The sequence below is a fragment of the Marmota monax genome, unplaced genomic scaffold, assembly GCF_021218885.2.
Source record: "Marmota monax isolate L192 unplaced genomic scaffold, Marmota_monax_Labrador192_F-V1.1 WCK01_AAM20220418_F8-fsc00163, whole genome shotgun sequence".
Lineage (NCBI taxonomy): Eukaryota > Metazoa > Chordata > Mammalia > Rodentia > Sciuridae > Marmota > Marmota monax.
Window position 1 is genome coordinate 3170466 of NW_026693660.1, and position 21804 is coordinate 3192269.

Here is a 21804-nt window from a genome sequence, read left to right on the forward strand (position 1 = left end):
TATATAAAATATTTGAATTATAAAAACATCTAAGAGGCATCTGAGACCTTGACAGCACCTGTGGATACCTTTCTGTGTACCTGTGATGCCAGAGACTGAAAAGACTTTTACAAATAAATAAAAACTAAAACCAAATGACTATAGATACAAAGGCAATCACTATTGGCTATTAAGTGTCGGGGGGTGGGGGGGAAATGAACACAGAAGATTAAGTAGATCCATTCCCTTCTATTCTGTGTTCAACTGATTTCAATTCTTTTATATAAAAATTATTAGAAACAATTAAATCCCAAAAGCTGCCTTCAATTTGCATTCATGTTTAATAGTAGAGGGAGCAGTACAGGGGGTATAGAAAAAGCAAAGAAAAGGAAATCAGAATTTGTAGGTTTGTATATGGGTCTGTCACTTCATTAAGTCTCAGTTTTCCCAACTATAAAATGGCAGTGAAAATGTCTACCCTATAAAGTTGTGATTATTAATCTGAAAAAATAAATGAAAATATGAAAAAATGAATAAATGGAAATAAAACAGTACTATTTGATAGAAATGTAAGGTGAACCACAAATGCGAGCCACAAATGTAATCTTAAATTAAAAAATACAAAGAAGCAGGTGAAAGTAAGTTTAACAATATATTTTATTTAACCCAATATATCCAAAATATTATCATTTCAACATGTTGATCAATATAAAATTAATGAGATTTTGTTACATTCCTTTTTTTTGTGCCAAATCTCTGAAAAATGATGTATATTTTACATGCACAGCACAGCTCAATAATATTAGGCACATATCAAGAGCTCAACAGCTACAGACTACTATAGCAGATAGCAAATATTTAGAACCAAGGTGAGGCTTAATATATGTTTATTAGATTCAAATAGTATTTCCTATCAGATAATCCCTGTGGGACTAATGAAAATTATTTTAAAAATTGATATATTAAAGAGATTTTGTATTTTTATATTTTTGGTATAGTATGTGATATGCTATAAAATAAGAATTTAAAATATGATCTATAATGACTAGACCAAGTATTTATACAAAATAAAAGAACAAAATGATTTTGATAGGTCACTAGTATTTATAATTCTATAATTTTGTGTTTTTTTTAAGGATTTGAATCATACATTAATTTGACACAAAATCTAATAATGTCAAAAAAGAAAACCTGACATAACCGTAAGCACATAAACAATTCAAACTATATGCTATGATTAATAAAGTATACCAGCTGACAAAGAAACAGCAACAGAAAATATAATATTTCAGAATGTTTCTCTATAGTGCAAAACTTTTCACTCTATAGGACCTTTCATTGGTAGGCCATATCAACAGTATTTTTTCAATCATAAATTACATTGAATAGTACATAGTAGGCAGATTTTTATATAATAAACTTAAAGCAGGATGGAAAACATATAGAAGACATTTCTTAACTTCAAGACCTTTTTGAAAGCTATCTACAAAGCCCAAGTGCATGTGTGTATACATACTCACACCCATATATATTTATATACTGAGTAGTATGTTCTTGTTTTCTAAGTAAGGAGATGCCCCTGAAATTGATATAGTTCCATCAATCTTTCTCTGGCCCAACACAAGTGGTCAGATAAGACGTAAGAGTAAAATGAGGATACAATATTAGACAGATGATTGCTACCTCATTTCAAATCTGACAAGGACGTTTTGATTACCTAGTATAATTTCAACATAACAGGATTATGAAATTCTTAAGAACTGAACTCTTTGGACTTCAATTTTTCACTTACTATTTATTAAAGACAGCCCTTCTAGAATACAGGCCCTCTCCCTTAAACATTTTATCAGTGTGCTCAGTTAGAGGTAATACATGAGGAGATTAAGTACCACTGGCTGAACTGTTAATTCTATGTTTGGTGGCTCCTACTATGTGTCACTCTGCAGTCTTCTGACTAAGCATTCATCTCCCCTAGCCCGGCTTAGCCTTAAGATCAGTAATAAGTTCACATTACAAACAAGACAGGGTTGACAGACTCATTATTTAAACTTCTCCCAGGAAAAATGTGGCACCCGTTCCCTTCTAACCCCTAGAGTCACTGATACTAAACAAAAACACAAAGGATACTTTGTACAATTTTAAACATTTGGCCAAACTTCAGAAGTAAAACTACCCAATGTATTAAGAAACTCACATCTGGCATTTCTGTAGAGGAGGAAAGGGTCCTGGAGTTGGAAATCCAGGTCTTTAGTAATGGGTTCTGTTCTATTTTCCATGCTCAGCCTATTCATAATGGTGAATCCATGCTTTGGAGAAGCAGACCTGAAAATCACAAAGAGTGTGTGTGTAGAGGGGAGCCAAAACACAAGTTTCTTAGCATATTACACTTGTGGTGTAACTACATTCTGATGTCTCTTTGTATATACACATAAACAAAAGATTATGAAATTCTTAAGAACTGAAACTCTTTGGACTTTAATTTTTCACTTACTATGTATTCAAAAGACAGCCCTTCTAGAATATAGGCCCTCCTCCCTTAAACACTTTATCAGTGTGCTCAAAGGTAATACACGAGGAGATAAAGTACCTCTGGCTGAATATATATACACAAGCAGACTGTATCCATACAAAGTAACACTTCTTTATAATTGGCATCATTATGTATTAATTCATATGTAAGACATCACAACTGTCACAATCAGTTCTTGGTAAAATAATTGTTCTGTGTGTGTGTGTGTGTGTGTGTGTGTGTGTATCTTGCCTGTCGATATATATATCTTGTCCCTGACCTATGTTGTAATTCCTTTAAGACACAGATGATAACTTTTAAAACCTTATAGACAGATGCTTTGAAAGGATCTTAGTAGTTCATATAGAGTATACCTCACAAGTACATAAAGAAATTTTTCATAGAAAATATTAGTGTTGGTCTGAAATTGAGAGCTGCAAAATCTGTTAGAGAAATGAAGCAACTCTGGTCAATGAACTTGTGAGGAGATGTAGTACCAACTAAAAATTTATGTACTGTTCTAAAGGGTAGATATTTTGTTTTCTTCCACCTAAAGCAAACAGTTTCATGGATAAACTACAAGTTTTTCTCAATAAAAATGTGGCATTTAGTGACTTGTTATTTTTCATTTCATTCAATAAATCTTGAATGCCTACTTTATCGGGCAGAACTCAAATTATACAGAGTATAAACACTAACAACTACATGTGCAATTGTTTACCCTTGGGTGACAGCCATATAGTAATTCAACTGTGCAACTTCTGGTGACAAATGAAATGCCACATACTTACACAATGAAACGGAAGCAAGCAGAATTCATTTATTTACTTTAAACTACAGTTCTAGGGTTGTTATTAACAAACCCACAGAAACGTTATGAGCAACAGGAAGAAAAAAATGTTTATATCTTAGCTTCATTTCACTTCCAATCATTTGATGCTGATAAAGAAATAAAACACAGCTATGTTACCACTTTCAGGATTTTCTTTAAAACCTCCAATTTAAAAATTGATGGAAGGCAATCTTTTCCCAGCTTATTTTAAAAAGAGGTAAAGTGGTGGTAAGTATATACTCAATACCAGAAATAATCATGATAATCATTTAGACTTAGATTCAGAAGGATGAAAATGTACTTCTTAAGAATTATGACTGAGGATCATCTAGAAAGTTAACTCCAGAAATCACCAGTGGGTCTCTATGAACTGTTATTACAGGTAGGAAGACATGAGAGGACATGAAGAAATCATTCTTCAACGGAGATTAGGAGTTTCTATAGAAGAATTAGAATTTGATTTTTCATGTATTTCATTATTACAGAAAGGATCTCATATCTTTAGCAGTATGGGTACTACACCATCTCACAGTTTATAAAATAAGCTCAGGGATACAGAAGCCAGTTGCTCTAAAGAAAACTTGGAAAAGAAGTGAAAGTATATTACTTAGAAGCTCTACTACTTGCAACCTAAACTCCCTTTGAATTTTTCTGTCATTTTCTGCAAAGGAAAGTCCTCAACATACCAGAATCGAGGAGCAGAGAGATTATAGGAGGGGGCCATGTTGGGTGTGTGGAGATTGCAGGGACCTATTCTTGAGGAGTTTGATTTGGGGAAGAGATTAAGTAACAGATTTTTTTCCCCTCAATTTAATAGTGTGTTTAATTACAGCTCCATTAAAGACTTGGAGTATATTAAGAGGTACTTGAAAATACAAAGCTACATTTGGTCTAGCTTCAGGAGAAAATATCTGAATAATTTGTTACTCTTCCATGCTTAAAAAAAAGCCCACTAATAATCCCTAAAATCAATCATTAACAAATCTTACTTTCTTAATAACACTTGTGAAAAATGAAAGAGAACACATACTGTGTGTTGGCACACATCAGAGTTCAATCATTTGGTTTTCTCTTTACATTTCAAAATTTCTCAGGAGAAGTCACACTGTACTGAATAAATTCACTTGGTGATATGCTCTGGTGCTTCTGGGATGTTTTGGAACATAATGTAGCCTAATATGCCAATGATTCTTACACCCTTCTGCCACTTTTCTGAGACAATCTGACCTCCATATTGTCCTGGCCATCCATTCCTTCCTTCCAACTGTTCCTGCTGTCACCATTCAAACTGCTTTCTTGCTGCTTACCCACTGCTTACTTGTCCCCACCCCCAGAGACCACCACTGTTCTTGCTCTGTGCCCATAACTGGTCTCTCCATTCTGTTCTTGTTCTGCTTGTTATGCCTGATTCTTCTGTGTCCTTCCTGGCCCTAAAACCCAACCATTAGTCCTTATCAATTTCCTCTTTACACTCACTTCTTCTCTCATAATTTCAACTACCAAATTATTTCACACAACTCTAAATATTCCACCTCTAGCCATCATCCTATCAGAAGGGGCTGAATACCTCCATTTGAATGTCCTGCTACCATTCCAAAAGCATTACCTCAAAAAACTGAAGACTAAGGACTGAGTGGTAGCTCAGCTGTAGAGCATGTGCTTGGAATGCATAAGGCTCTAGGCTCCATCCCCAGCACAATAAACAAACGAAAAACTTACCTTCAAACCAGATTCTTGACCTCTGGTCTTTGTATTCTGACAATGACTTTGTCTTTGTATTCCATATTCAAAAATATTTATGTTAATATTAATTTTACCATTCCCTCTATTCATACAATCCTTCAATGTCCTTTCCATTTCAATTTTGGTCATTCTAGTCTCAACTCTCATCATATCTACTCCATGGCAATAATCCTAACCTAATCCTAATCCTAGTCCTCCCTAATTCCAATGCCTCATACAATGTTAATACATTTGCATTCCCCTTATTTCCTCTGATACTCTTGTTTATAAACCTTCAGTGATTCCCTACTGCTAGGAAAACAAACTGCAAAATCCTCAGTGCCATTCCATGCCAGAAAATCTCTTTACTTGTCCTAATAAAAACCCGTTGCAATAGATTCATTTTCCTGCCAGGCATGGTGGCACATGCCTGTAATCCGGGAAGCTCAGGAGGTTGAGGCAGGAGAATCATGAATTCAAAGCCAGCATCAGCAACTTAATAAGGCCCTAAGCAACTCAGCAAGACTCTGTCTCAAACTAAAAAATTTTTTAAAAGGGCTGGGGATGTGGCTCAATGGTTAAGTGCCCCTAGCTTCAATCTCCAGTACCCCACCCCAAATAATGAAATAAGAATAATTTTCCTTACTGTCCCTTTCATACATTAGGTTCTATGCCTGGCTTTGGCCATTCTTCCTATTGAGACTGCCTGTCCCTTTCCCCTACACAAGTTTAGTTCTACCTCATTCCTACCAATTCTATAAAACTTATCATGAAAGCATCCCATTCATTGCTTATAACCTATTAAATGGAACTCACGATAGTCTATTCTGTTTTTATGTTTTGTGTGTGTATGTGGTGCTGAAGATGGAACTCAGGGCCTCACACATGCTAGGCAAGCACTCTACCTGAGCTATACCCTCAGATTCTTGGTTCATCTTAAATGTGAATATATGTGTAAAGAAAATATACTTGTATTTCCTTTTTCCCCAGTGAAATTGCTACCCCAAGAAGGGTTTGCATTTCATATTTTATCTTTGCATTCCCTCACTGAAGGTGGATGGAATTTAGCAAAGACATTTTATATGAATGTTTATGTGAATAAAACTTTTAGCTATTAAGACAATATACATACTGTAAGTCCCTGTGTATGTGAGTGATGGTCAACAATATCTAAGAAAAAAGAATGACTAAAAGCATGAGTTTATTAAATCTATCCTGATGCATATCACTAACTACACAATGGAGGAAAGACATCTTCAATTTTTGACCATAATTTTTTAAACAGTCAAGGGTTGGGAAAGGTGATCAATAAGCCCTTTTCCAAATATTGATTAAATAATCTTAACATTCCTAAAAGTGCACTTCTAGTTCTTTGCCAATGCATCATATTAAAAAACTCTGTACCATTCATTTGAGTCAAAGGATAATTATTTAATACTATTCTAAACAGAAAAAGATTTAAGTTCAGCTATACTGAAGTTTTAATTATATCCTAAAATTAGTATTCCCTAGAATATACCAGCTAACATTATGCAGTATTCCCTTTCTCCTGTCAACTTATAATTTCAAACTAAGATTCTGTTGTTTCACTTCTTTTTGAAATAAAACTGCACTTGAAGAAGAGTGACATAATTGAACAAAAATATTATTTTGAAGATTGGCAGTTTCTTTTTAAAAGTAAAATACTCTTACCTTGTGTACACAAATAAGGTTCCTTCCACATCAGTCTTCTCCTAAAAGATAAAAACCACAATGTGTGCAAGTTCTCTTCTTTCACAGAGGCAGAAAAAACATTAAATTCTTATAGAATACTATAGGAATGACATTTCATTTCAAATTGGTGGATGTAACCCCTGGAGCTATTCTTAGGAAAAGGAATGAAAAAATCCTCTGCCCTAACTGTGACTCTGTTAAGCAGCAAGAAGTGCTCAATCTTTTAACATTATCTGACTTTCCCAACCACAGGGTTAACAACACATCACTATCCAAAACAATAAAAAAGTTAAGTGTGCTCCATGGACTTCATTAAAAAAAAAAAAGATGATAACAAGTGTGCTGCCTTTTCCTCCACCCACAAAAGTGGGTATATAGCAAGCTGCACAAATCACTGTGTCTGCATTTCATTATCCTTCACTTCATTTTTTGGGTTCATCTTCCTTTGCCTTATCTGTCATGTAGGAGAGCAGATGATCTGCTGATAAGTGCTTTGACTGCTAGAAGAAGAGGGCAAGGATGCTGTAGTTTTCAGATGAATAAATCACCTACTTGGTGTGCAATATTTAGAGGCAAGTTCGGATCCAAGACCTTTAAAACAGAGTTAGAAGTATTACCAAGTTAGGACTCAACAACTGCCTGAGAAACTCTGGGGGAGGTGGTAAAGTTGAAATGATAGTTTAGTTAGTTAACTTACATTTCTTTTCAATTTCTCCAAATGCAAGAACCAGGCCCCTGAGAATAATGGTTATGAATAAAATGCACGTAAGTTTCTTTTGTTTAACTAGTAATCAGACTATTTTAATTCTGAACTTAAAAATGTACTTTTGTTACTTATGTGGCTTAATTTCAGAATTCTATTTAAACCCCCAATATTTTTTGTGTTTTGTTTTGTTTTTGGTGGTGCTGGGGATTGAACCCAGGGCCTTGTACATGGTAGGTAAGCACTCTACCAACTGATCTATATCCCCAGACCCCCAATATTTTATTTTTAATATCCATTTCCATAATCACTAAAAATTAAGTACTGTTTAATTTTGGTTTAACATGCACTCATTAAAGAAAAAAGGTTGTTAACAAATTCTTAAGTCATACAAAAACTGAAAACTTGATCCTTTCACATGCTAAGGTAATTGCAGCAATTTTCATAGTCCCTTTAGTTCAGTGAGTCTCTAAGTATGATTCACAGCTCAGCAGCAGCAGCAGCACCACCTGGAAACTTGTTAGAAATGCACATTCATGGGCTCCTGACCAAACCCACTGAATCAAAATCTTAGGGTAGCACCCAGCAATCTGCTTTTTATTAAGCTGTCCAGGTGATTCTAAGGCACGGTAGTTTGCAAATAACTGCCTAAGTTCAATAACATATTCTCTGCCCATAGAACACTGTGCTTTGAAAAATACCTTTAGTTGAAATGAAAAATATTAATATACAGAAATATTATTTTTCTTTATAAACAAATGTGGTTAATTTCTGTCGAGAAATCTACATTCTAAGTGCACTCTAAGCACTAAGAATTAAATTAAAACTTAAACCACAATAGTGCAAATCACTAAGAAAAGGTCACTAGAGTACAATGTTACCCCTCCTAAGAATTTGTGAGTGTCCTTAAAATTTAATAGTTGGTATTTACTAGTTCACATGCCTTTAAAAATAAGTTTGCAAAACCTGAGAATTTGTTATTATTCATTACACTGAGAGGAAACTGAAGCTAAGAGTGAAAGACTGTGTAAAAAAAGAGTGATAGAGCCAGGAATGTGAGGAACCTATGTGCAATGCCAGGAACCCTTGCCACAGGCCAAAACACTTCACTGTCTTGGGGGCCTGGGACTGTTTTAACCTTAGAGATGCAAACTGGAGTTTCATATGTTTCAGCACACATAAGCTAACAGCTACCAACTTCTTTTATGTCACTTCAGCTTTGAAAAATCTAAAATCAGAAAAGGCATGTTTCTTCTGGAATTACTAACTCATAACAAGCTTTTTTATTGGTACCAGAGATTGAACTCAGGGGCTCTCGATCACTAAGCCACACCCCCAGCCCCATTTTGTATTTTATTTAGAAGACACCTGGCTTTTCCTGAGGCTGGCTTTGAACTGGAAATCCTCCTACCTCAGTCTCCTGAGCAACTGGGATTACATGCATGGGCCACCCGTGCCCAGTTACAAGCAATTCTAAAACCTAGAATTGTTCTACAAGTTTGTTCATGGAAAGGAATTGTTTCAACAATTACAATATGGAGTGTTGCTCTTGCCAGATCAGACTAGGCTAATTAGTTTATTGTTCTAGTTTCAGTTCTTCCATTGGAAAAGAGATAACCAGCCTACACCTCTCAGAGCTTTTACTGAAAAAAAAAAAAAAAAAAAGAGAGAGAGAGAGAGAGAGAGACGTTTTAAGAACTCTGTGATACCTGGATAAAAGAGGTTCTGGAAATGTAAATTTCTGTTCTATTATGGCTGAGCCAACTCAAATTCATGCATTTTCCTGATCCCTCCACCATTATTCAAGGACAACCAGGTTTTTTTTTTTTTTCCTTCTTTTTTCTTTCTGAGCAAAGTCTAACACTAGGAGTTAAAACAGAATTTTATTAGATCTTCCTTAGATCCTCCAAGTAAGGAGGACTTTCATGTTAAAGTATTAGCTCATAGTCCTGGGATATTTTAACGTAAATTTGAAGGGTACAATTTAATGATGTAATACTATATTATGAAATCTAAGTGCTAAAAAATAAGCAGTTGGAATTTCAAAACAAAAAATAACAGTGGAATATATAGTAACGCTGTTATAAACTATTGGGACTCAGCATATGCATGACACTTTTCAAACAACTCAAAGCAATCTCTATTTTACTCATTATTCTAAGTTAAAATATTGAAAATGCAGGCCTCCATTTATCTTTCCAAATCTGTCTCTCTCCATCATGCATGTAGCACCTGAGTCTCCTTTGAAGCTTTCAACAGTATCAAATGACTGGGCCTCATTTTATCCAGACGTTCTGATTTTGTGGGTTGTACTTCTAAAAACTCCATGTTATTCTGATACATATAAACTTAGAAAACCATTAGCCAGAAACACAAGACACTAGTCACTCTAAAATCGTTTCTTAGCGCTTTTGAGGTTTTGGACCAGTTTTTTGTTGTTGTTGTGGGGTGCACAATAATGCCTGTACATTGCAGAATGTTTAGCAGCCTTCTTGTCTCTCAGTGTGACAACAAAGTCTCTTCACATTGCCAGATGTCACCTGGGGGCAAAATCAACTCCAGCTAAGAACCACTGCTCCAAAGACTGAGATTATAAAAAAACAACAGGGTTATAGCCTTAAAGTTTCACAAATGTATTTTGGGAGAGCAGTCCTTCTTGGCAATGGGGGCGGTCTATCTCAAAAATTCCTAGTCATGACATCTTTCTTAAACCTCTTTTTTTTTTTTTTTGGTGCTGGGGATCAAACCCTGGGCCTTGGGCATGCTAAGCACATAATCTACCACTGAGTTCCATCCCCCAGCCTCTTGGTCCTTTTTAAAGGCAGTTCATTCTTTCTCCACCCTTCATTTTCAATTTCTCCTCCTCTGAATGCCTGCTGTCATTCCTCATCTATTTCCAGTGTAATAAGAATACCCCTCCTTTATATCTCACCAGTCTTCTTCCACACACTTTCTCTTCCATTCTCAAGAATGTTCTTTATACTTTTATTAGGTTTGCATTCAGAAGGCTCCCACCCAGAGACTTGAGTGATGCCATCTGGAGAGAGTAGTGACAATTTACTTGCCCCCAGTCACTGTTTTGCAGCTGAATCTAGGTCTCTCTCTTTTGCCTGGCTACCACAGCCTTGAAGATTAGTACTTTGAAAGAATGACCTTTTACTGAATGAATTATGCCCTGTCTGAAGGCAACAAGTCCAGGAAGCAGGAAAACATAACTCCTGTAAATAATGCATTGTGACACTTCTGCCTTTTGATGAGGCTTTTGTTGATGGGCTTCACTGGATATCTAGTAAATCTCTACAAGGATTTTAAAAGATCTCTATCACACAGATAACTGTCAAGGGCCTTTAGGCAACTACTGTTATTCAAAAGAAATGCTCTACTATATGTTAACAATTTCTAGGGATTCTCAACTCAAAGCCTAATGTCAAATCAGCTAACTGTCCTTATCAACTACAGAGTAACTGTTACCAAATTACCATATTATACCTTCAGCATTTTTTTTATAGAGCAGTAAAATAGCCACATGTAACTATACATTTTTAATAATTACCATAGAGAAAATTATTTGCTATATTGCTCAATCCTTTTTATATAAAGACCCAAGTGATAAATTCTCCTGGGAATTAGGGGGAAATGGTCCCTCTCCTGAGCAAGTGGAACACTTCCTATTACAGAATAATAATTATAGTGGTCTCCATATTTTAGTTTTGGATTTGGCTACTAGTACAGCAGATCTTAATTCTTTGCCTCATTTAAGAACTTAGTGCAAAACTCTCAAGAATTTTGTTATGAACTTAGGGCAACGGGCTGAGGATGTAGTTCAGTGGTCAAGTGCTGGCCTGACACTGATGAGGCCCTAGGCTGGAGGCTCAGTACAGCGCACACACGCACGCACACACACACACACACACACACAAACACCTTGGGGCAAAACTGTCCTCTTTCTCCAATTTTTGATCCTTTATTTACATATTTAATTTTGTGGAGCTGGGGATTGAATCTAGGGCCATGCACATGGTGGGCAAGCCTAATTTCCTGCTAGCCTTTCAGTGTCTTTTTATGTTAATCATTTCCAGGTGTTTTTATTACAGGCCACTGAAGATCCACACTGGAAACAATGTAGGCTAATGAATGTGTTTAAAAAAAAAAACACATAATATTTGCTCAATATGGATGTTTTCTTTGCTCCAATTTTGATGTTTCTCACTTTGAGGACACATCAAAAAATTCATCAGAAATCCTTTCAAGATAAGTTCTTTATACCGTTTTGTAACTTTTAAAAAATGACGGATGGTTATATAATGGATAGATGAATATTATTTGGTAGGAAAATCACCGTGAGGAAGCAGAAAAGTACTGTCTACAGTCAAAGGACGGGGTGTAAAACTACACGAGGCGATTCCAAAGGGGGGGGGAACCCTCCTCAAAATGTCTTGCACTCCTATGCCATTCTAGTTTTGAGGAAAATTAAATTGCACTGCATTACTATTTACTGGGGTTCAGCTTTGAGAAGAGCACTAAAATAATTCGGCCCCCAAATGGATCAAAGGCTATGCAACATTAAATCTTTCTGAGAACCGTCAGCCTCCTTCTAAGTATCTGACCCAAAAGCATTTTGTATTTTATTCCCCCCCCCCCTCTTTGCTTCGTGTTGCCCCTGCGTTTGTAACTTCAGATTCTCCCCTTCCGTCAGGGTTGGTTTCTCTTGGCCCCCTCTAGGACTGAGGCTCCAGAACTCTTTTCCCATTCGTCTCCTATCCTGCCTCCTCTACCGCCACCGTTTCACAGTAACAGTTGCATTTTCTCGGAGCACATCAGTCTTCCGGCCTCAAGGCATCAGGTGCTCTCCATCAGCTCTCAGGGTCCCCCGATCGCTCTGGTCTCCCAACGTGGGGTACTTCCGATATTTAAGTCTTTCCCCCAACTCCAGGGGGATCCGCGGGTCGGCATCCCTTCCCCCAAAACCCAGGGGTCCAATCTCCACAATTTGGGCCGCAGGACCCAGATCTACCACCGGCCACCTCCAGTGCGTCAGCGTCTCCTCCCCTCACCCGGCTCCACGAGCCTGGAGTCGGACCCCCCTCCCGCCCCCGCGCCCCGGTCCCGCCCCAGCCGTGGTCTGCACCACCCCATCGCGTCCGCACGCACCCACTCGTTGGCCCGATGGCCGAAAGAGTACAGGGCCACCTGGCTAGCCACGTCCACGATGCGGTTGATATAGGGGTCGTGGCGCTGCAGGGCTGCTAGGCTGATGTCGCGCCCCTTCCCCACCAGGCCGCCCGCCGCCACAGCCGCCATCTTCCCTCCCTCCCCGACAGCTACAGGGGCTCTGTGAAGCCACTCTCAATAGATCGCGGAACGAGAGAGCGGCCTCGCAACTAAAAACCCCTGGCGACCACAAGTCCCGGGGAGGCCTTCCGCCCTAGCCGCCCGCCGCCCGCCGCAAGGCATTACTAATCGATGGCCGCCCCCCCCCCACACCCGATCGTTGCCACTGGCAACGACAAGCCGAGATGTGACTCTGGATCCATCTGTGTGATTTTGTTGTTGTTGCTGTTGTTTCCCCCCCCTAAGCTATTTTCTTCCTACTTGAGCCTTTCAATTGTGTGTGCGGTAGGGTTTCCCTCCTGGATATGTTCGACGACTTGTCATGTCTCTTTTTTGGCGCTTAGACATCAGACCTAGAACAAATAAATAAGCTTCAAGCATTAATAATTCAGAAAATTAAGAGAACTGTGGTTCTGAATGTGCTACACGCAGTGGTTTCTCTTACTGAGTTCTCCAAGCCCCTTTGTGGGAGTGGGGACGGTCTTTGAAACCCTTCCAGGCGTTCTGCAAGGTCAAAACAATGTTCAGGACTATGCTAAGACTTACTTGATTCGTTCACTGTGATGACATTTGCACGAATAGTGCAAAAACTGTTGATTTGTAAAAGTGCTGGTAGCTCAGTTTGGACCAAGGCAGGGCCACCAAAGTACAGTCTCCGGTGAATATATTCTTCACTGCTGTTTATTCTCAGTTAAAAAGAAAGGGGAAAAAATTAGGAAGAAGATTGAGTCAAATGTCCCTTGATAAAGAAGTAAAATATATTAATTTTGTTAAAGTTCAATCCTCGGGTTTACTTCTTAATATTCTGTGTGAAAAAATAGTAAGCATGCCTAAAGCAGATCTCCTGAATACCAAAGTGCCCTGTTTGTCTCCAGGAAAATTCTCCCATGCTTGAGCTGTGAGCTGAATTAGTGTTGTTGTTGTTGTTTTTTTTTCCCCCAGCCTTTTTACTTTTTATTTTTATTTTTTGCCATTATATATGAGTTCTTTTTTTGCATTATAATTCTTAATATGCCTTTATACCACCATTTATTACATCTCTGTTTGTATATAAGGTATGTTGATACCAAATTCACATCTTCATACATGAATTTTGTACAATGATGACCCTCTCCTTCCACTATCCTTGCTATTCCCCTTCTTTCCCTCCAACCCCTGTTCCCTATCTAGAGGTAATTTTCCACCCATGCTCTCCTTCCCTACCCCACTTTGAGTCACCCCCTTATATCAGAGAAAACATTCGGCATTTGTTTTTGGGGGATTGGCTAACTTCACTTAACATAATCTCCTCTAATGCCATCCATTTCCCTGCAAATGCCATGATCTTATTCTTTTTTTAGTGCTGAGTAATATTCCATTGTGTATAAATGCCACATTTATTTTTATCCATTCATCCACTGAAGGGCATCTAGGTTGGCTCCACCATCTAGCTATTGTGAATTGCGCTGCTATAAACATTGATGTGGCTGTGTCCCTGTAGTATGCTGTTTTTAGGTCCTTTGGGTATAGTCTGAGAAGAGGAATAGCTGGGTCAAATTCCTTTCCAAGAAATCTCCATACTGCTTGCCATATTGGCTGCACTAATTTGCAGTCCCACTAGCAGTGTATGAGTGTACCTTTTTCCCCCATCCTCACCAACACTTGTTGTTGTTTGTCTTCATAATGGCTGTCATTCTTACTGGGGTGAGATGTATCTTAGAGTCGTTTTGATTTGCATTTCTCTGATTGCTAGAGATGATGAGCATTTTTTCGTATATTTGTTGATTGATTGTATATCCTCTCCTGAGAAGTGTCTGTTCAGGTCCTTGGCCCATTTATTGATTGGATTATTTGGTTTTTTTGGTGCTTATCTTGTTGAACTTTTTATATACCCTAGAGATTAGAGCTCTATCTAATGTGTGAGGGGTAAAAATTTGTTCCCAAAATGTGGGCTCTCTTTTTTTTTTTTTAATATTTATTTCTTTTAGTTTTCGGCGGACAAAACATCTTTGTTTGTATGTGGTGCTGAGGATCGAACCTGGGCCGCCCGCATGCCAGGTGAGCGCGCTACCGCTTGAGCCACATCGCCAGCCCCATAAAAAATGTGGGCTCTCTATACACCTCACAGATTATTTCTTTTGCTGAGAAGAAACTTTATAGTTTGAATCACCCCATTTGTTGATTCTTGGTTTTAATTCTTGTGCTATAGGAGTCTTATTAAGGAAGTTGGTGCCTAATCCCACATGATGAAGATTAGGGCCTACTTTTTCTTCTATTAGATGCAGAGTCTCTGGTCTAATTCCTAGGTCCTTGATCCATGAATTAGTGTTTTAATTTTTACTTTCATGGAGCATTATTTTTACTTGAAAGATGGGTCAGCTATAGTTATTCAGGCAGGTGTTTAACCGACATTTTTCAGAAGTAAAGTTCACCCATTACTTCCAGGAAAACAAAGGACAATTATTGTTGCCAATGATAATTTTTGAGCCTTCAAGTGGGAATTAACATATGTATCTACTGCCATGAGCTTGACAGCTTCTCAATAATGAAGACTTTTCCAATGAGGTGATATTGAGTGTAATTTTTACTAATATTACATAACGAAAAGTGTCAGCATTTGAAAGATCTCCTTAACTCAGTGACCTAATATTTCCTAAATGACCAAATATCTCATGTTACATAATCATGCATAGGTAAAAGCTACATTTAAGGACAAGGTGGACTCATAGATTTTAATGTACCAGAATATAAAAAATTATTAGATAGGAGGATTCCAGATAGCACATTGCAACCAACCTTTGAGAAATATCCACATGCCAAGTTTTTCTGTACTATCAAAGAAGGATATCCACAATTTTTTGAAAAGACTATTAAAATAATCTTTCTTTTTTCAACTACATTATCCATGTGAGGCTAGAGTTTCTTCATATACTTCAACCAGAACAGTGATAGAATACAAGTAGAAATACAAGTGACAGATTATAAGCAGAAACAGGTATGGGAATCTAGTTGTCTTCTATTAAGCCAGGAATTAAAAATATTTGCAAAAAATGTAAAATGTAAAAGAGGATAAAGATGGCTTGAGACTAAAAATGTTGAGAACCATCGATGTAAGCCTTAGCACTAAGAAATCTTTACTCACATTCATGAACTCAACCTATTTGATACAGATAGGGTACATATGGCTTCTCAATAAATTGTAATATAATCTTTTTAGTGACAATATAAATTTTATTGAAATTCTTGGTTAAGCTCCATTTTGGATCTTGTGTCCTATCTACATCAATCCTGACTTCCCAGTGGTGAAGAATGCTATAGGGATGTCCAAATATTTTTTTTTGACTGGGGCTGGGGCTCAGTTTTAATCTGACCTACATCATGCATTTATGTCTGATATTAACTGAAAAAAAGTTTCATGAAATAATTCTAAGTGATATAGATAAATGTATATATATTTCATTTTTAAAGTACTGTTTTTGACTCTTTAAATAGATTTTTTGGTTACCTAATGCATTGTAACTTGAAGTTGAAAACCATAGGACTATAGCAACTGAGAAACCCTAAAAATATGACTAGAAAACTTCCCGTGATAGTCAGCTGGCTTGTTTGCAGTATCAGTGAGATTTCTTTGCCCTTGATCACATACTTCTAAAAGGGAGCTTAATTTGTCATATGGGCAATGGGGAATTTTCTGATTAACTCTTGGACTAATCTGACACTCTCACACTATTAGCTCTTCTAATTTTGATTATTCACTATGAACCCACAGCTTCTACTTTGCATTTTTCTCACCATACAATGGGGTATTGCTTTCTCTTTCCTCAGCTTCTGCCCCTTAGGTTTCATGATCCTTATGCAGATAATTTTCTTTTTAAATTTTCAGTCTTTCCATCTTTAAAGAGTAAAGTACAAATTCTGCCCCCAAAGAACCAACTGCTTTGGGCTCAGTAGAGAAAGTAGGTAATACTGAGGGCCATTATAGTATCTTAAAATTTCATTTAAAAATGCCCTACAGTCACACAGCACTTACTGAGAGCCCACTGGATGAAATCCATTCATTCATTCTCCATGATTTATCATTGCTTGCTGTGTCTGTGCTAAAATCACAGGGTGATAGCCTTTCCAGACCCTCATCTCACAAGTGAGTATGATGTACATCCTGCTACCTTGCTTATCGGTAGGTTTACATCTGTGAGCACCACACCAACCTGATTCTTATTAAACAAAGTTGATTTTTGTTCTGCTTAGAATTAGTGAAGGAAATGAACCTGTCTCCTGCTTCTGTCTTCTTGTCTCCGAACTCTTTTCTCCCAAGGATCTTACACATTGTCATCCTAGTTCCTTTGTCCATTTGTCCCCTTACCCTAGAATGAACTTTTCCCAGAAAACTTACCTGCTGCCTCTTTATCTCATACAGTCTTTTTTTTTCTTTGACTTCCAGTGCATTCTTGTTGCTATTGCTGTTTTTTGTGGGGAGGGTATTTAACTTTCTTTATCTGAAATGACAGGATTTATTTAATTATTTAGTATGCTGCATATATTTTCCCCAATTCTAAAAAGGAAAAAATAAGAGTCACCAATCAGAGGGTGAAAGGAGGGGAGGGAAGGGAGAAGTGCTGGGGAGTGATACTGGTCAAATTCCGTTGTTACATTGTGTGCATGTACAAATATGTAACAACAGTTCCCATCATTATGTACAACTTTAATGCACCAACAACAATTTTTGAAAAAAAAATGAGTCACCATAATAACAAAATAATTGTTTGCTTTTCTTGACAGATAAACAGAAAGGGGGCAAATAGTAAGTTTCATATAGCAATTTTAAATTTTTATGTGCTTGTTTATTTTTTATGCCCTTGCAGTTTCCCAAGCACTTAGTGCAATGCTTTGTGCATAATAGAGAGTCAATACATGCTTGTTCTATTGAACTAAACCAGGAATCAGTTGACTTAACCAATTAAATATCAGCCTTTATTATTTTTTTCCTTAAAGAGCTCTTGATTTATAGAATGCTGAAATGCAAACTGGGATAAAAGAACACACGATAGTAAATTCTGGCCTTTTTGTGTTTATATTCTAAGGGAGATAGAAATAGAAAAGTCTTTATTTTGTTATTTTTGCCTTTAAATATCATTTATAAAGACTTAAAAGACTAAAAGTCATACTTGGAAAAGATAAATAATGTTGCAGCGACTTTAGCATAGCCATATTATTTGTGTCCCTGGCCCACAGAGCTTCATTATTTTTCTTTTCATTCTCTTTTTTCCCTCCCAAATGCCCAAAGCTCTGACCTTCTAGGATGACGCCAGACTTCTGCCTACTTTCTACTTGAATAATCTTTGTTTGTAGAACCAATTCATCACCATGTATCCAAATAGACTACGTTGCAAGCTTGACATTAGTAAAAGACCATTTCAAATAGGCAAATTCTTCTCTAATCCACATCACTTCCATTTCTATTGGCTTCTGCGGGACTGGCATCCTTCCACTGTGTTTCCATAAGCCTCATCATGATACCTTGGACAAACATTGGTGCCTTCGGGTTTCATGATTACTTTATAATTGTCATTATGAGATTAAATATGTGCTAGCACCTGTTTTTGTAAAGTTGAATACTGCAATTTTAAATGAGTTTCTGATATGATAAAAAATCATTACTGGATCTTGGATTTTTATACCATTGCAATGATTAAGGCAAAATTCATCACCTAACTAATCGAGATAACATAAGAAGATAAGACGTTGAATTATTTGAAAACAGGGATAAGACTTAAAAATGTTTGGTTTTATAGCTGTGTATGAATGTTTGTATGTAAATATAGATCAACTGTTTATGTGATAATAATTTTAAAATACAAGTGCAAAGCCTGTTTTATTAGTACTCTTTTCTTTGTTGTGTAATTAACCTCTAAGGTTTGCATTTGTCCTATAGTAGGATGTGTTAGAATAGAGAGGAGAAGAAGAGCTTCCAGGATGCCCCTGAGAGTTTGTGATTCTAAAGTGACTTCAACAGCTTCTGAGGCTCTGCTTGTGCCATCTGTCTGAGTTGCCCTTTTTGCCAGGAATTTTATTCCAAAGGATGATGGAAGTGAAGAATTAACTCCCTCTCCCAGTGGAGAGAAACAGTTTGATGCAGTGTTATCAGGTTTTCAATGCACGGTTCATTTATTTTTAAGCATCAGAGCATGGTAGAAAAGGCACCCCATAGAAAAGGAATGTAGTTTACCCTCTTTCTATCTACATGATTTTCAACAAATGACCTCACCTGGGCCTTGGTAGTCATAATATGGGCCCTACCAATTTCAGGGTATAAATATGATCAAGTGAGAAAATGTTCCTGAAAAAGCTTTGCCATCTGTAAACTGTTCTGCAAGTGAAAAAAAACCACTATTATTATTACTACTAGTAGCTTCACCACATCATCATTATTATTAGTTTCATCATCATTATTACTTCTTAAAAGCAGCTTTATTGATATATAACTCATATATTATTATTATTATTATTATTATTATTATTATTATTATTTCTAATAGAAGCCCAGAAGGGATACTTCTAGTCTCATTACTCAGCCAATGCTCAAATCATCTCAACAAAGTTCTGCATAATGACAAGGAACACATTAATCCCAGAGCAGCTCATTCCCAATAATTTTATAAGATGTAGGACATGGGCTACAATTATCAGAAACTTCACTAAAGAAGAAATAAGATAGGAGACATAGTTCTGTGTTTCAGGAGGTTGTACAAATGGGTTAAGATTGAAATAATCACTTGGGCGATGGAGCAGAATGAGAAGGTGCAGATGTAGGGTGAAAGCTGGGGACCATGAGGAAGGAAGAGACCTGCTGGGTGGGCTTTGCCAGGGTAGGAGGTGAGCTGTGGAAAGTCAGAACTTCTCCAATCTGAGCCCAGCCCCTCCCTGGACTTGACCTCTGTTAACCTGACTTGGAGAAGGGCTGGGCTAATCAGAGCTTTTTGCAGCACAGAGACCAGACACACACATTCTTTTCATCTCTCTTTGCTTCTCTTCACCAGTCCCACAAAGTGTTTAATTTTGCTGTCATTGTCAAGGGTCAGTCAGATAAAGCCTTCATGGGCCTAGAGGTCTCTATATTAACACCTTTTTAGTTGCTTCCTCAATGCCCCCACACTCCAAGACATGAGGAAGTATCTTTAAGTCCACATGAAGTGCTAATTGGCTTCAACTACAGAGACCTGATGTCCATGAGTCTTAGTCAAAGTAATCAGTTACTTAATTACTGAGAGGAAGGAAAGATGTGGAAAGGACAAGTCGAGACAGCAGAAGACAAATCACACTGTTTAATTTTCAGTGCACCAAGGAAGGGACATGGAAGGTGAGTGGAGGTCACCTGCCATGGCTCTCCACACCTTGGGAAGATTTTACTTAGTGTGAGTGATTTCACCTGAAGGAGTCTTGTTCTGGGATGGGGATGTGTTGGGGTCCTTACTGAATCCCCTCTCCTATAACTAGGTGTGTGCTATCTAGTCCATCATCATAGTATGATTATCATAAAGGAATGGGCTGTGTAATTACCTGATTTGAGCAAATAATCCACAATTGTGGGGCATGTCACTACACTTCTCTGTGGAATAAAGGGATTGAATTAGAAGGATGCTTCTCAGCTCCAAATTCTGTGATTCTGTATTAAACCATTTCTGTTCATATTGAATGCATATCAAATCTTTACAAACATGTAGATGAGCCCAGAGACAATGCTGAACAATCTGTTCAAAGAAGCATCCTGCAAAGAAATTAGGTCAGGGTGGCAGCCCATTAAAGACTTTAATGTGCTATCAAAACTGAGGTCTAAATGCTTTGATCAAGAAGAAATAGTTTTTCCTCTTTCATTTGTTGTGCTCCCTCATTGTATAAGGAAAGTAGTTTCTCTTGGGAGGAAGAAATATTTACTCTTGCAATGCTTTGGGTGGCTTTCTGCCAGGGGTGATTGGTCCTCTTCATGGGTTTTTAATACAGGTGAGACCATATTTCAAATTGCCTGTGATGATTTATACAGCAATCTATAAGAAGCAGTCAAAAAGAATGTCGGAGACTTGGGTAGAACGTTTTTGAAGAATTTTCTAATTACTGATTGTTGTTAAAACCTACTACGTTAGCTTTTTTACTTTGTGATCGATTATTCTCCTTTTGAACTGATACATGAGGCCCCAGAGTAAACTGAACTGCAAAATACTGTGCTGAACCAAAGTTTAAGTCTAAGGGGACAGGCGTTGGAAAAATATTTGGTCAGAAAAATGGCTTGGTCAGAAGCTAGGACTCTGGCAGTGGGAACTGGGAACTGAGGGATAAAGGGAGGCACAGTATCTGCCTGCTTATAATGCCTGGTCCTTTGAGCCTTTCATAAGTAGTCTGTACTGGCTTGCTCAACTATAGCCTATAAGGCCAAATCTGGCCCTCCTTCTGTTTTGTAAATAAAGTATTATTGGAACAAGCTATTCTCTTTGTATTGTCTGTTTTCTCCTAATAGTAATAGAGTTTAGTAGTTGCAACAGAAGCCATCACTTGCAAAACCTAAAATATTTACTATCTTGCTCTTTACAGAAAAAATTGCTGATTCATATTATTTAAACAAATTAATAAAGTTGTCAAGGATGTGGGGAAAAAGGTACACTCATACGCTGCTGGTGGGACTGCAAATTGGTGTAGCCAATATGGAGAGCAGTATGGAGATTCCTTGGAAAACTGGGAATGGAACCACCATTTGACCCAGCTATCCCTCTCCTTGGTCTATACCCAAAGGACTTAAAAACAGGGACACAGCCACATCAATATTTATAGCAGCACAGTTCACATAGATAAACTGTGAACCAAACTAGATGCCCTTCAGTAGATGAATGGATAAAAAAAAGTGGCATATATACACAATGGAATATTATTCAGAAATAAAAGAGAATAAAATCATGGCATTTGCAGGTAAATGGATGGAGTTGGAGAAGATAATGCTAAGTGAAGTTAGCCAATTCCAAAAAAACAAATGCTGAATGTTTTCTCTGA

At 37.4% G+C, this 21804-nt stretch overlaps 2 protein-coding genes across 25 annotated transcripts in view; one reads left to right on the forward strand and one right to left on the reverse strand.

The window, feature by feature from the left end:
- The window catches only part of Dcp1b (decapping mRNA 1B), a 66905-nt gene extending 54105 nt beyond the window's left edge, over window positions 1–12800 (reverse strand). For 2 of the 5 annotated variants that reach the window (XR_009228276.1, XM_058584183.1), the window contains exons 1-3: window positions 12610–12800; window positions 6735–6775; window positions 2174–2301 (exon numbers count right to left, since the gene is read on the reverse strand). Coding sequence is in view for 2 of the 5 variants with exons in the window: in XM_058584183.1 (XP_058440166.1) it covers window positions 2174–2301; window positions 6735–6775; window positions 12610–12759 (319 nt within the window). In the remaining 3 variants the exon portion in view is untranslated. Of the gene's footprint in view, window positions 1–2173; window positions 2302–6734; window positions 6776–7452; window positions 12079–12609 lie in introns of those variants that run through there. The other 3 variants (XR_006855164.2, XM_046459866.1, XR_009228277.1) reach the window with 2 other exon arrangements.
- Window positions 1–21804, forward strand: part of Cacna1c (calcium voltage-gated channel subunit alpha1 C) — a 699954-nt gene that overhangs the window by 15066 nt on the left and 663084 nt on the right. The window lies entirely within an intron of this gene.